The sequence below is a fragment of the Echiichthys vipera genome (genome assembly GCF_963691815.1).
Source record: "Echiichthys vipera genome assembly, chromosome: 4".
Lineage (NCBI taxonomy): Eukaryota > Metazoa > Chordata > Actinopteri > Perciformes > Trachinidae > Echiichthys > Echiichthys vipera.
Window position 1 is genome coordinate 31,348,483 of NC_139829.1, and position 14,791 is coordinate 31,363,273.

Genomic DNA, 14,791 nt, shown 5'->3' on the forward strand with positions numbered 1-14,791 from the left:
GCCTGGGAATCCTTGGAAATGCTTTAATTTTAATGTTTTTAAGGTTTGAAAAGTGCTGGAAGAAGCTTTAGAATAGAAATTTTAATTTAATTTCTTATCCTTCTGGTAAAACAAAACACATTATTAGGTGTTTATAGAGTAATTAAATGTCTTTAAACATGATTTAAAAGGTGAAATCATCATTTTTAATGTTTTTTATGTATTTTAATAAATTAGTCATTCAGCACAGCTGTAAGGAGGTGGAACAGCTCATAAAAAGTCCTTGAAAGTGCTCAAAAAGTGCTTAATTGTCTTTTAACATGATTTAAAACAAGTGAAATAATCATTTTCAATATGTTTTTTATGTATTTTGATAAATATGCAATTTCTCACATATGTATTTTAAGAAGTTAGTCATTCATTACAGCTGTAAAGAGGTGGAAAAGCTCGATAATAGACCTTTAAAGTGCTTGAATGTCTTTAAACGTGATTTAAAACAAAGGGAAATAATAATTTTCAACATGTTTTTTATGAATTTTACGAAATATGTAATTTCTCACAGCTGTAATGTGGTGGAAAAGCCCCCCAAAAAATAATCATTTTCCACATGTTTTTATGTATTTTAATAAATGAGTTATTCATCTCAGCTGTAAGGAGCTGGAAAAGCTCCTAAATAGTCCTTAAGTGCTTGAAAAGTGCTTGAATGTCTTTAAACATGATATAAAAACAGTGAAATAATCATTTTAATACATATATGTATTTGTAGAAACATGAGATGGTAAAGGAGGTGGAAAAGCTCGATAAAAGTCCTTAAAAGTGCTTGAATGTGCTCGAATGTCTTTTAAAATGATTTTAAAAAGGTGAAATAATCATTTTTAATCTGTTTTTTATGTATTTTAATAAATTAGTTATTCATGCAGCTGTAAGGAGGTGAAAAAGCTCATAAAATAGTCCTTAAAAGTGCTTGAATGTCTTAAAACGTGATATAAACAAAGTGAAATAATCATTTTAAATACGTGTATATGTATTTGTAGAAACATGAGATGGTAAAGTAGGTGGAAAAGCTCGATAAAAGACCTTTAAAGTCCTTTAAAGTGCTTGAAAAGTGCTTGAGTGTGACTTGGTAAAGGAGTTTGAACCCTGCCAAGACTCCACAAATGTTGTTTTTGTGACACCCACTGACTCCATACATGCTCGGCCCGCTCGCCGTGAACGTGTTAAGAGCACTCACACTTAAATAACGCAGAGTTGGAGAGGCGTGATGCTAATGACTCGCGTCCGTGTGTGTGTGTGTGTGTGTGTGTGTGTGTGTGTGTGAGGATGCTCGTGCGGTGCGCGTAATGAGACTGGGCCCTGACCTTTCGTAGCATCAGTATAATCACGCAGCCGCCGATTACTCCCCTATTCAGCACCGGCTTCATTATCAGCACCGGCAGGAGAACAAAATGGCGAGGGAACCGCGTGACACTAGGCGAGGCGCCGCTGAACCGCCATTCACGGGAGGGACGCGGTCAATTCATCCCAGAAACACACGTACCGACACCGTAAACGCCGGCTTCCATTAAAAAGCAGCTTTGCTTCTAATGAAAGAAAGACCTCTCTGTCATTAATGAGGAATGTGTGTGTGTGTGTGTGTGTGTGTGTGTGTGTGTGTGTGTGTGTGTGTGTTAAATTGATAGGAAATGAAAGTGAGTTGACCCCGCGGCCGCAGATACAAGACGCCGTGTTTTCTCCATGCTAATGCTTTTCAAAATGGCTTTTGTCTGTGTTTTCTCCTCCACACGCCGGCAAGGAGTCTATTATTTTAGACGTGTGTGTGTGTGTGTGTGTCAATCAAACACACACACCTCTACACACACACACACACGTCTACACACACCTATTTGCCTCCCTTCTTTCTTTCTCTGCGTCCTTGCTCCTCAACGTTTAAGTGAAAAGCAGCGTAACGCTAATCAACTGAGATGAGACACACACACACACACACACGAGGATGTGCTCCAGAAAGAACGCCCACACCTTCTCTCTCTCTCTCTCTGTGTGTGTGTGTGTGTGTGTGTGTGTGTGTGTTGTAGATCACAGAGGAGGAGATCGAGCGGATCATGTCGGGCCAGGAGTTCAAGGAGGACGCCCCGGAGCACACCTGGGGCAACAACGGTGACAGCGACCACAGCTCCCCGAGCAACGGAGCCTCGGAGGGCAACCAGCCGTCGCCCGCCTCCACGCTGTCGTCCAAGTGAGTCGCTCAGCTCATCCACTCAGCCGCGTGAGCGTCGGCGCTCGCTCCGTCACCGAGATAATGAGCCGGCCCTGACAGTCTAACACCTCGTTCCCGCCTCACCCAGACTTTAGTTAAGGCATTCATGAGCCTGAAGAATGCCTGAATGTGCCGCTCCTCGGGGCTCGCCGGTGATAGCGAGCACAAAGAACTCGCCGCGCTATCTTGCTCTTCTCGCTATGGAGACGAGCGCATTGTTATCGGCGCTCATCAAGGACGCACGTCGTCTCCTCGCTCCTCCCGTGAATGTATTATTTTAGTCTCATTATGTACAAACATGAGGTTTACCGGCGCGGCCTGATTCAGAGGAACTCTTGTTTTATCGAAGGAGATCTGAGCAGAAATGAACAACAGTAACGGAGCGGCCCCGCGGCGTGGGCGCTGGCGTGCAGGTGCAAAATGAGCCGCAAAGTTTTGTCTGTCATTGGAAATAAATAATTTAAAGTGGCGTTCCACCACAAGGTAACGGGTTAGGGAGCGTGCAGGACAGTGGCGTGCACAGACTTTATGAAGGCCTGGGGCAAGAAAGACAAGAAGGGCACATAAAGCACCTCCTCGCTATTAAAGAAGACTTTAGCAGGCGTTGTGGCTCCTAGAGGGCACTTAAGCACGCGTTGTGGCTCCTAGAGGGCACTTTAATGCAAGTTGTGGCTCCTAGAGGACACTTTAGCACGTGTTTTGGTTCCTAGAGGACACTTTAGCACGTGTTTTGGCTCCTAGAGGACACTTTAGCACACGTTGTGGCTCCTAGAGGACACTTTAGCACGCGATTTGGCTCATAGAGGAACCTTACGCACGCGGCCTGGCTCCTAGAGGACACTTTAGCACGCGTTTTGGCTCCTAGAGGGCACTTTAGCACACATATAGGCTCCTAGAGGACACTTTAGCACACGTTGTGGCTCCTAGAGGACACTTTAGCACGCGTTTTGGCTCATAGAGGAACCTTAAGCACGCGGCCTGGCTCCTAGAGGGCACTTTAGCACTCGTTTTGGCTCCTAGAGGACACTTTAGAACGCGTCGTGGCTCCTAGAGGACACTTTAGCACACGCCTTGGCTCCTAGAGGACACTTTAGCACGCGTCGTGGCTCCTAGAGGGCACTTTAGCACACATATAGGCTCCTAGAGGACACTTTAGCACACGTTGTGGCTCCTAGAGGACACTTTAGCACGCGATTTGGCTCATAGAGGAACCTTACGCACGCGGCCTGGCTCCTAGAGGACACTTTAGCGCGCGTTTTGGCTCCTAGAGGACACTTTAGCACATGTTTTGGCTCCTAGAGGGCACTTTAGCACACGTTTGGCTCCTAGAGGGCACTTTAGCACATGTTTAGGCTCCCAGGGGGCACTTTAGCAGGCGTTGTGGCTCCTATCATCTTTGGTGGTTTTCCCCGAATGTCCGATCATTGCTTTAATCTACATATCAAAAGAACGTCCACGTGTGTGTGTGTGTGTGTGTGCGTAACCTTTGACCTTGGTGTGTCTCCAGCCGCTCCGTGGAAATGAACGGCTTCACCGCAGCCCTCAGGGACCAGTACATCAACACCTCCATGTCCACACACTACCAGCTCCTGCCTCACCTGTTCAGCTACGCCGCCCAGTCCGGCCTGCTGGCCCCCCAGCCCCGCAGCCTCTACCCACAGTCCCACCCGCTGGTGCTGCAGCTGGTGGCTGCTGAAGACCTGGCTCCCCTGGCAACCCCGATGCTTATAGAGGACGGGTGAGTCGACACAAACCCAAGAACCCAGTCTGTGACTAGAATAGGCCGTGCACCTCCCCTGTTTATAAACTACACGCTGATAGGAGGCTTTATGTCATTGTTTCGTGTGATTAGTGATTAATGCAGAGGTTTCCAACCGTTTAGCACTGTCAGGTGAACTCACGTAGCCCTTCATAGCTTCAATTTCTTTATTTATTGTGCCAAATTATAACAAAAGTTATCTCAAGACACTTTACATATGGACGAATCCGGGGAGCTCCTTCTGTCAGCGCCTCCGTCACTGCTGTGGCGTCTCCCTCCAGTAAGAGTGCTCTGTCGTTAGAATCGAACCGTTTCTACTTTGACCTGTTCTTTTTATGCAGCGTTACTTTTGACAACGATGTCCAGGAAGTCAGGAAGAACCTGTGCAGTTCTCTGCTGCTCCTACAGCAAAGGGAAACGTCAACTTTGGAACAAAACCTGAACATATATGAGCTACTATACGTTTGTTGTCTGTTAAAAATGGCACCGTAATGGTCAGAATTTAACATACGTGTTAAAAGTTGGATTTTAAAACCATTTATTGACGTTATAAGCATCAAACAGTTGGTGTTCAGATGTTAAATATTGACTTAAAGATCCGTAGGGCGCACTCACGCTGTCCTTCCACACCGAGCCAAAACAGGTTTTTCAGCCTAGTGCGTTTGACCAGTGTGAGTGCAACCGCTCTGCGCATAACTGCGGCCAGCTGGCCGTCCACGGCCCGTCTGAGAGAGGTGGGCTTTTGTAAAGCACGTTTGCACATGTACGAGCACGAGCGTGCGCACGTGTACGAGTACGAGGCCTACGGCGGTTCTGAGGTCATTTCCTGGGCGCCTGTTGGGACGTAGAAAAAAGAAGGAGGGACCATGCGCGGACATTTCAAACAATGGCGGTGAAAGGTTCACGTTGGTGTGATGCGGAGGTGGAGTGTTTACTGCAGATTTGGTCGATGAAAAGATTCAAAAACATTCGACAAGACGCACAAAAACTCAGAGGTCTACGGAAAGATTTGGAAACAAAGCCACGCATCGCCATGACGTCATCAATGCGTGTGACGTGTTACGGCGTGATGACGTATAGGCAGCAAGAAGCATTCTCCGAGGCCCAGGTAGTGTGAGTACAAACGGGCCTGGAGGGGAGGACAAGGACCCTAAAGCACGGGGCACGGGACAGAGGAACAGTGGGAGGGCGCCCTTAAAGAAGTCTGGAAAAGTCTGGAACTTTGTCTGTGATGACTTTCAGAGACAACCCTTGGTCATGCATTGCTTGTGTGTGTGTCCCAGGTACAAAGTGACACAGGTGGAGCTCTTCGCACTGCTGTGCCGCCTGGCGGACGAGCTGCTCTTCCGCCAAATCTCCTGGATCAAGAAGCTGCCGTTCTTCTGCGAGCTCTCCATAGAGGACTACACCTGCCTGCTCAGCTCCACCTGGCAGGAGCTCATCCTGCTCTCCTGCCTCACCATCTACAGCGCCCAGATCTTCGGAGACCTGGCCGACGTCACCGCCAAGTACACGCCGTCCGACGATGAGCTGCAGGGGTGAGTGGCGAGGACACGGGGAGGAAAGAGGGGGTCAGAGAGTTAGAGAGTAGCCACCGCTGGTTGTTTTGACTTTACCTTTTGCCTTTAATGACTTAAAGCTGCTGGGCTTGGACCCAAAATTCATATTTGAAGTTTGTTTGTTTATTTATTTTCAAATATTTATATATATTTTAACTATTAAATGCCCTCAGTAAGACCTATATTGCTATCAAAATTAAGTTGTATATGTTCTTCTGTCCACCAGAGGGCAGTGTATCAATGTCAAAAGGCAGGCAATGATGTTTTCACAAGAAAAACAGTCACGCTCTCCCGCCACACACATTGTATTTCTCATGTGGAAACAAACGTGTTTATAACCAAAATGTCTCTGGCCGCGGGCTCATCAGCACTGGGTCTCTCACTATGGAACCGGCAGGAATCAAGGGCTGCCACTTACCATTGGCCAGCCAATCAAAAAAAACAGAACGGGGTTACACAATAGAAACTAGTTGAAAAACATGTGCTAAAGTGTCCTCTAGGAACCAAAATATTTGCTTAAGTGCCCTCTAGGAGCCAAAACATGTGCTAAAGTGCCCTATAGGAGCCAAAACAAAAGATAAAGTGCCCGTTAGGAGCCAAAATGTGTGCTAAAGTGCTCTCTAGGAGCCAAAATGTGTGCCAAAGTGTCCTCTAGGAGCCTAAACATGTGCTAAAGTGTCCTCTAGGAGCCAAAACATGTGCTTAAGTGCCCTCTAGGAGCCAAAATGTGTGCCAAAGTGTCCTCTAGGAGCCTAAACATGTGCTAAAGTGCCCTCTAGGAGCCAAAACATGTGCTTAAGTGCCCTCTAGGAGCCAAAACATGTGTTAAAGTGCCCTCTATGAATCAAAATGTCTGCTAAAGTGCTCTCTAGGAGCCAAACATGTGATAAAGTGCCCTCTAGGAGCCAAAACATGTGCTAAAGTGCTCTCTGAGTCAAAATGTCTGCTAAAGTGCTCTCTAGGAGCCAGAACATGTGCTAAAGTGTCCTCTAGGACCCAAAATGTGTGCTAAAGTGCCCTCTAGGTGCCAAAACATGTGCCAAAGTGTCCTCTAGGAGCCAAAATGTGTGCTAAAGTGTCCTCTAGGACCCAAAATGTGTGCTTAAGTGCCCTCTAGGAGCCAAAACACGCGCTAAAGTGTCCTCTACGAACCAAAACACGTGCTAAAGTGCCCTCTATGAACCAACACGTGTGCCCCTTTTTGCCCCTGCCCTTCAAACAGTCCGTGCACGCCACTGTTACAGCGTGTCCAACATCTGCATTTACAGAAATCCCACTCATCCATACGTGTAAAAGTAACATCTCACCCACAGTGACTCACTTTGCCTCCTACCTCTCTTTTGTTGAAGCTATCTCACCATTAACACACACACACACACGATATTAAACGCTGGATTTACGGCAGAGCCTCGCCAAAACAATAATTCACCGAGGAGAAAGGTAGATCAGGAGTTCACCTCTTCCCACCGCAACAACCATCCTCCAGAAGGGCGATGCTTCTCTGTGAGCTCAGGATCTGCACAGGGAAAGTATTGTTGTTGGACCGGGGCCAGTGTAGTGGTCCGTTAACGGGAGGACTCCTCAGGACGGACCTGTGGCTAGCACCGTCTGGCATGTGAGACGCACACACGCCCCCCGGCAGGTAGAACAGGACGTGTGGGAGGTTGGGATCTGTGTAAATCAGGCTGGAGCTATCTGACCTCATGACACACATCCTCCTAATATACGGTGCCGTTCTGCTGCGTCGGTTCATTAGGAGCGGGTTTCTGATTTACAGCGACGGCGCTAAAGTTTGGAGCCGTGAGAGCAGGGAAGGCAGCGAATCGAGCGGCGGGAATGAAACTTTGTGAATCTCTCAGACTCACAAACTGTGGGATTAGCTCGTTAGGCACTTTGAGCAGATCTGACGTGTTCCCTCCCCAGTGTCTGCCTCGTTCACTGAAGCATAGCAGCTTAAGATAATGGGGCGGGAGGGATTTTATAGTTTTTTGACAGTGGATTTTAATGCGGACGTGTGGACAGTAAACCCACTGAAGCCAGTCTACCTTCTGTTTGTGCAGAGAACAGCTTCAAACAGTCAGAATAGATGCAATACTCCTTTATGCTCATCTTAAGCCTCTTCACTCCAACCAAACACAGCACTGCTTAAATGAACCCACACAGTTATAACGCTCAAACTCCGGTAATTAGGTCGGTTCAGTTTAGTTCAGTTTACTTTGATAACACCCAATAACCAATCAGACACTAGTTGAAAAACACGAGGGTGGAAAATGTGTGCTAAAGTGTCCTCTAGGAGCCAAAACGTGTGTTAAAGTGCCCTCTAGGAGACAAAACATGTGCTAAAGTGTCCTCTAGGAGCCAAAACATGTGCTAAAGTGCGCTCTAGGAGCCAAAACGTGTGTTAAAGTGCCCTCTAGGAGCCAAAACATGTGCTAAAGTGCCCTCTAGGAGCCAAAACATGTGTCAAAGTGACCTCTAGGAGTCAAAACATGTGTTAAAGTGTCCTCTAGGAGCCAAAACGTGTGTTAAAGTGCCCGCTAGGAACCAAAACATGTGCTAAAGTGCGCTCTAGGAGCCAAAACGTGTGCTAAAGTGTCCTCTAGGAGCCAAAACATGTGCTAAAGTGTCCTCTAGGAGCCAAAACATGTGCTAAAGTGTCCTCTAGGAGCCAAAATGTGTGCTAAAGTGCCCTTTTGGAGCCAAAACATGGGCTAAGGTGTCTGGGGCGGAGCTGGCTAGTCGCTGCAGCTGTTCGGTATAGAGCGACTGTACAGCTGCGTCTCTCCAATCCGGCGACCAGACCGTTGGATGATGTGGCTGAGCGAGTTCCTTTCTTTGAAGGGCAGGTTTCCAAACCGTGACACACACAGTGTGTAAGGGCTGGGATCCGCGTATTGAGTCTGGAGTGTAATGCGGTAATGGAGAGTTCGCGATGACGCTCCGCCTGTACCCAGATTCAACCGCCCAGTTGTGCGGGGGGGAGTCGCCGAGATACACACAAACACCCTGACCCTCTGGACACTCGTTTATGATATTATTATATTGTGTATCTTATTCACGACTACGTTATCCAGCGTAACTGACGAGCCTGTGTCTGACTCCGCAGCTTCAGTGAGGACGGTATGGAGGTGATGGAGAGATTGATTTATCTGTTCCGCAAGTTTCACCAGCTGAAGATCAGCAACGAGGAGTACGCCTGCATGAAAGCCATCAACTTCCTAAACCAAGGTGACGAGTCGAGCCCTGCTCTCTCTGGTGTGACTCAGCAGAAGCCCCCCCCCCCTCTCTCCTCTGATCCTCCACGCGACGGTGCTTTTACTCCACCTCTGTCTTGTGCCCGTGCAGATATCAGGGGACTGTCCAACATCTCCCAGCTGGAGCAGCTGAACAAGCGCTACTGGTACGTGTGTCAGGACTACACCGAGTACAAGTACCCGCACCAGCCCAAACGCTTCCCTGAGATCATGATGTGTCTCCCGGAGATCCGCTGCATCGCAGGTGAGAACTCCGAACACTCAAACCTGTATTTCACTTTCACTTCCTTTACTTCTTTATGTCGGAACAAGGCTTCATGATGTCCTCAGAAGCAGCTGTTTAACGTTTAAAATGGGCTGTTACGTAAGGTGTTAGTCGCTCTGTGGATCAAATTTGGCACACACACACACATACACACACATTATACACGCACGCACACGCACGCACACACACACACACGGACACACACACGCACGGACACAAACACACACACACACAAACACAGACAAACATCTTATGATCACCTACTGATCAAATCGTTGGTAATGAGAGGGATGTTGAGGACACACCAGCAACACACACACACGCGCAAGCACACGGACACACACGCACATGCACGCATGCACACACACGCACGAACACATACACATGCACACACACACACACACACACGAACACAAACGCACACACGTATGCACACGCACAGAAGCGCGCACACACACACACACACGCACACCAACCATGTTGTCAATGTTCAGTTTGAGAGAGAGACTTGCTCTTTATGTTTATGATCAGTTAGAATTTACTATCTTAAGAAAATTAAAGTTTGGGTGCCCACACACACACACACACACACAAACACACTCACACGCACACACAAACACACTCACACGCACACACACACACAAACACACGCACACACGTCCAGCTGGGTGTTTGAGTGCCCACACACAGCCACAGTTAGCCTCTCCTTCACATCCGCACGTGAGGGACCTTTCAGACGTAACAGAGCTAACAGAGCTAACAGAGCTAACAGAGCTAACCACTAAATAGATTCCTTTTGCTAATAAATGACGTGGTGTTGGATCGGTGCCTGTACTTCAGTTCAAGCCGATACCGCTGCCAACACTTTCTGCATTTCTGACGCTGGTACCGGAAATCGGAACAACTCTAAGTTGAACAGTGTGAGTGCAAGTGGGCCTGGGCCTCGGATCATCTGGGCCGAGGTCGGGGTCGTGCGCCCTCCCACTGAAGTTTCACACCAAGGGCAGAATCCCTCTCTCTCCCCCGATCTCCTTTATTGTGAAATATCTGCAGGAAGTGTTGACGTTCATTGATTTTCTTTTTTATTCTGAGCAAAATCCGATGAAAACTAACGAGTGAATGAAAGTGTGAGCATGCTACGCTAAGCTAACCCTCCGTCTAAACCGAACATCCCTTGACTTGTTTGCAGGGAAGCTCGTGAACGTCCCTCTGGAGCAGCTCCCGCTCTTGTTCAAAGCAGTCTTGCACTCCTGCAAATCCAGCCTGACCAGCTACAGGACAGGCCCGCCGCCCTGCGTGACCGCCTCCTCCGGGAACTAGACTCCGACACCCCCCCCACCCCCCAACCACCCCCCGAGTCGAGGGACTGGTCTCCCCTCTTGTGAATGTGACAAGCAGCTAGTTTGTTTTTTTTTGTAACTTGTTTCTTTATATATTTATTACACGACAGAGCTGAATGTATGCTGATTTACACTGTGCACATGCTTCTGTACAAAACAAATGCTCGTAGATGCATTGGTCTTTGGAGTTTACAAGTGTGTATCCAGTTTTGCTCAATGTGTCAGTGTTGCTAATGTTAGAGCTAGACTTTAAAAGAGTTTATTTTATTCGGACGGGGGCGGATAGACAAATGAGACTACCTCAGGAAAATGTTGTTGCTGTTTTCAGGTACCTTTTCTTTTTTCGTTTTTTGGTGATATGCAGAGTCGCCCCGGGGGGGTCTCGAACCGAACCCCCGCGGACGCTTCGGCACCTCAATCACAGGCTGAACGTCCAAAGACGCTGCGTGAATCAAAGATTGGAAAACAGTGTTTCGGTTACACTGAGAAGTATTTAGCAAAACGGAGCTACTTTACGTGCATGGACCCTCAGACATGCTGCTCACGGGAGGCAGTCGTGTCGGTTTGACATTCCACGGGTTGCGGTGACGGCTCTGGTGACGGATCTGTGGGATCTTTATTGAAAAAAAGGAGCATACGGGTATTTTTTACAATCATAGACTGGGGATGTACGGCTTTATTAGCAGGGGAAGGGGAGGATAGCTAGGTTTGATGTTCTAGTTTTATTGTTTTTTCTTTGTTTTTGACCAAAGTGTTATGCAATGCTTTTGTTTTTCAAACACCCATGGATGGGTAGAGAGCTGATAGCTCCGCAAAAAAAAAAAAATCTTATCCATGAAGGATCGGGATAAGAAAACGAATCAATCTGCGTCAGAGGGGAGACCCCCCCTCTGCGAGACACTCGAGTATGTTGCCGGATTTCACTCCAAATGCTGCTAGACGTGCGCACATCCTCGCGCACACATATATGCATAGAGCGGACGGGGTGACGTCGCTTCTCCCTCTGCCTCTGGTCACACGGCTCACTTTTTTCGGGCTCCGCTGCCTTCAGTGCCAGGAACGTGACGTGACGTGACGCACGGTAGCCCGCTCTCAACGCCAATCGCCTAAAACGAAAGGGGTACTTCGCCCCTCAGAGACGCTCGCCCGGCGCCGCCTTGAATTAACGGAGGGAGCTTTGTTTTAGCCTCCGCGCCGAATGGAGAATCGAAAAACAGAGAAAGGTCTCGATGCGTGGACGTATTCGGCGGTGTAATCATAGCGTAGAGTAGTTCCCGAACACGTTAGGTCTCGGTTGACGCGGGTGCACGACTTGTCGGGACTCTGCAGATGGGAAGTGCGCCCGTTCTCAGACCAGTCGTGGAAGCGTTGAAGATCTGAGCGGGAAAGCACGTGTTCAGGAAGTACCAAGGTCCCCAATTTTACCTCGACACCTCCAGACTTTTCTCAGTTTCGTTGATTCTTCGTTCATCGCAAAGACGGACGCAAACACAAAGATTCCCCCGATAAATTTAAGGCGCCACTCGGTGAGGTGCTGATACACAAACGGTCTCTTTGAGGGCGAAGTGCTCCGCCGTTCTGTCTGCGTTTGGTTAAAGGGGCAGTTTGTGAAATCTCTTTTTTTTTTTTTCATGTATTCAGAACAAACCAAAAAAAACCACAAAGACGACGCTCGGTGTTTTAAACGGCGAGATATCTTCACAGGTTACAAAACTACGCACGCGCCCGATGAGAACCAAAGCGGAACCGACGCCGACCGGATCAGAGAGCAGGAGCCGAGCCAAGCGCTCGACGCTCAGTGTTCGCTTCCTCCGCGTCTTTCGAGCGCTAGCTTCCGTTAGCTTACCCGGCTTCGTCCGCATTGAAATCCGAAGGTTTCATCGGCCGCTGCACGCCAGTTTGAGAGGAGTTTACTTAAACTGGTCTTGTCAGGTCCAATCAAAAAATTCTGCACAGACCCAAGACCAGCAGCGGTTCATTCCAGACCTGACCCACATCCAAGACTCGGAGACTTGGCTCAGGTCTGTTCCTCAGGGTTTTGCTGGTCACGGTCGGCCGAAACACCAGCAGACGACATTTCTTTTTTAAACTAGCTAATACAAAGTTTGCAGATGATCACTTTAAAGGATGGATCCGGCGCGATCGATCCGGCCCACGTCTCACGTCTGTCAGTGACTTTAGAGTTTAGGCGACTCACCTCCGGCTCGCGTACCCTCTGTGACAGACGTGCACACTGTTTTAAAAGAAGCCACAGATAAATGGTCTTTATTTTTGAAGTACGGGATGATCATTTCCTCTTCTTCTACTTCTTCTTCTTGGATTTCTCTAGTTTTCCGCCGTTTCACGACGTAAGAACAACTCGAAACGCGGACAAAATGCAGTCCTCGCAACGACTCTCTTTTTGCACACGACGGTGAGGTTTCAGAGACCCTGACCTTTGACCTCGGCCACTGCCCGCCCACCCAGTGTGCTCCTCTCGCTCAGGCTCCTGCCGAGCTGAATCTAAACAGGGTAAAGTGAGTGTTATGTATTGCATTCAGGAGTAACTCAGCGACCACGCTGATGTACTTGTAGTGTTAGTAGGCGTAGGTTCCAGGACATTGTAGGTCCTCTGTAGAAAAGCGTTTTTTCTTTTCCATGTTATTTCCCTCAAGGTCCCCCCACCCCCACCCTCCACCCCTCTATTCGGTGAAAGTGGATGTAGTTTGAAGATGAGACACTCAGGGTGGATTTTTTCTCTTGGCATTGGCGACGGACAAAGCGAGAGGCGCTGGCATCTCCAGGACGCCGCGTCGTCTCTGCATCGTCTCCCTCCGCGTCTCCGCGCGCAGCCTTAACACCACCGCTGCTCCGATGCAGCGTTCTCCTCTCAAATGGTTCAGTTAACCTCTTTTTGATTTTTTTGTATGTACCTTTAGTAGTTATGATGTGAATGTTTTGGGTTTTTCACGTATCGATTGTCTTTTTTTGTTGTTTTTTTGCGAGTGAAGACGAACCCTTTATCATTTTCTAAACTTTAAATGAATTGTTTTGTTGTTGTTTTTGTTTTTTTTGGACATGATTTTAATGAACTCATTCCCTTGTCCACTGTGGTTTAAGAAATAAAGTATTATTCAGGCGACGTCAGCCAGGTTTTATACGGACGATACTGACACCTCACAGCCTTCTATGTATTATTTGAATCTTTTTTTTTATGCAAACGTGATGTTTTGGAGCCATCCGTGGTTCCAACGCCGCATGAAATTACACTCGTTTTCTACCAACGGGATCCTCAGAGCGACTAAGACGGGCGTGCGGAGACTATTCTTTGCTAAAATGTGCATTTTTAATCACACAGGCTTCTGAGGCGCGAGGGGTAAATTCACCTTAAAGTGAAACTCCGGCGTAAAATCATCCCAGGGTCTTTTTAGACACTAAATCCATGGAGACATTTTTTTTTCGTGTATCAATTAACAGAGAAATCCGGGAAAGTCGCCAACAGGCGGACGTGGCTAACAGTGATTAGCTCGGGGCAGCACGGTGAAGGCATTCAAAGGTCTTTTTCAACCACTAATGCTGCTGAAAATAACAGCAAACCTCTGCAGCAGCATGAGAAAAGTCCCTACACACACAACAAAGCAGCAACAGCGTAGTTAGTGAAGCCAGAGTTTATTAAAAGAGTGTTTTAAAGACTTACCTACTGGCCCCTGTACCAGCTCCTCTCATAGTAAAGTCCATTACAGTGGAAGGAGCCCATTGGTGCTTTGTTGTGTGTGTAGGGACTCTTCTCATGCTGCTGCAGAGGTTTGCTGTTATTTTCAGCAGCATTAGTGGTTAAATATAGGCGTCAATTAATAAATGTGACTGAAGGTCGTGCTTAAATGTGAGAAAGATGCAAAACCATCACAAAAAGATGCAAAACCACCACAAAAAGATGCAAAATGACTCAAAATAGATGCAAAACCACCACAAAAAGACTCAAAACCACCAGCGGGTTCACTAACTACGCTGTTGGTGCTTTGCTGTGTGTGTAGGGACTCTTCTCATGCTGCTGCAGAGGTTTGCTGTTATTTTCAGCAGCATTAGTGGTTAAAAAAGACCTTTGAATGCCTTCATCGTACTGCCCCGAGCTAATCACTGTTAGCGACTCTCCTGGATTTCTCCGTTAATGGTTGTTACACCAAAAACAGGTTTATTTGATGTGTATTTGCCCAAAAAAAGACCGTGGGATGATTTTACGCTGGAAGATCCACTTTAACTACAATGAAGCAACATCTTCTCACTTACCCAGTGGGTAAAGTTTGGGTTGATTACAAACTCTGCCTCTGAGATTTCTGTTATTGTAATTTAATTAGAGTTGCAGCAGAAATCTCAGACACCAGTACCTCAAAATCTAGGCTGA

General features: G+C 47.6%; 1 protein-coding gene across 1 annotated transcript in view; it reads left to right on the forward strand.

Moving 5' to 3' along the window:
• Window positions 1-10,397, forward strand: part of nr6a1a (nuclear receptor subfamily 6, group A, member 1a) — a gene marked incomplete at its 5' end in the record, with an annotated part of 111,889 nt that extends 101,492 nt beyond the window's left edge. The window contains 6 exons of the mRNA XM_083911966.1: window positions 2,052-2,212; window positions 3,741-3,971; window positions 5,276-5,530; window positions 8,658-8,779; window positions 8,897-9,049; window positions 10,260-10,397. Of these exons, the coding sequence (XP_083768092.1) occupies window positions 2,052-2,212; window positions 3,741-3,971; window positions 5,276-5,530; window positions 8,658-8,779; window positions 8,897-9,049; window positions 10,260-10,390 (1,053 nt within the window). The 3' untranslated portion in view covers window positions 10,391-10,397. The remainder of the gene's footprint in view (window positions 1-2,051; window positions 2,213-3,740; window positions 3,972-5,275; window positions 5,531-8,657; window positions 8,780-8,896; window positions 9,050-10,259) is intronic.
• Window positions 10,398-14,791: the final 4,394 nt, after the last annotated feature.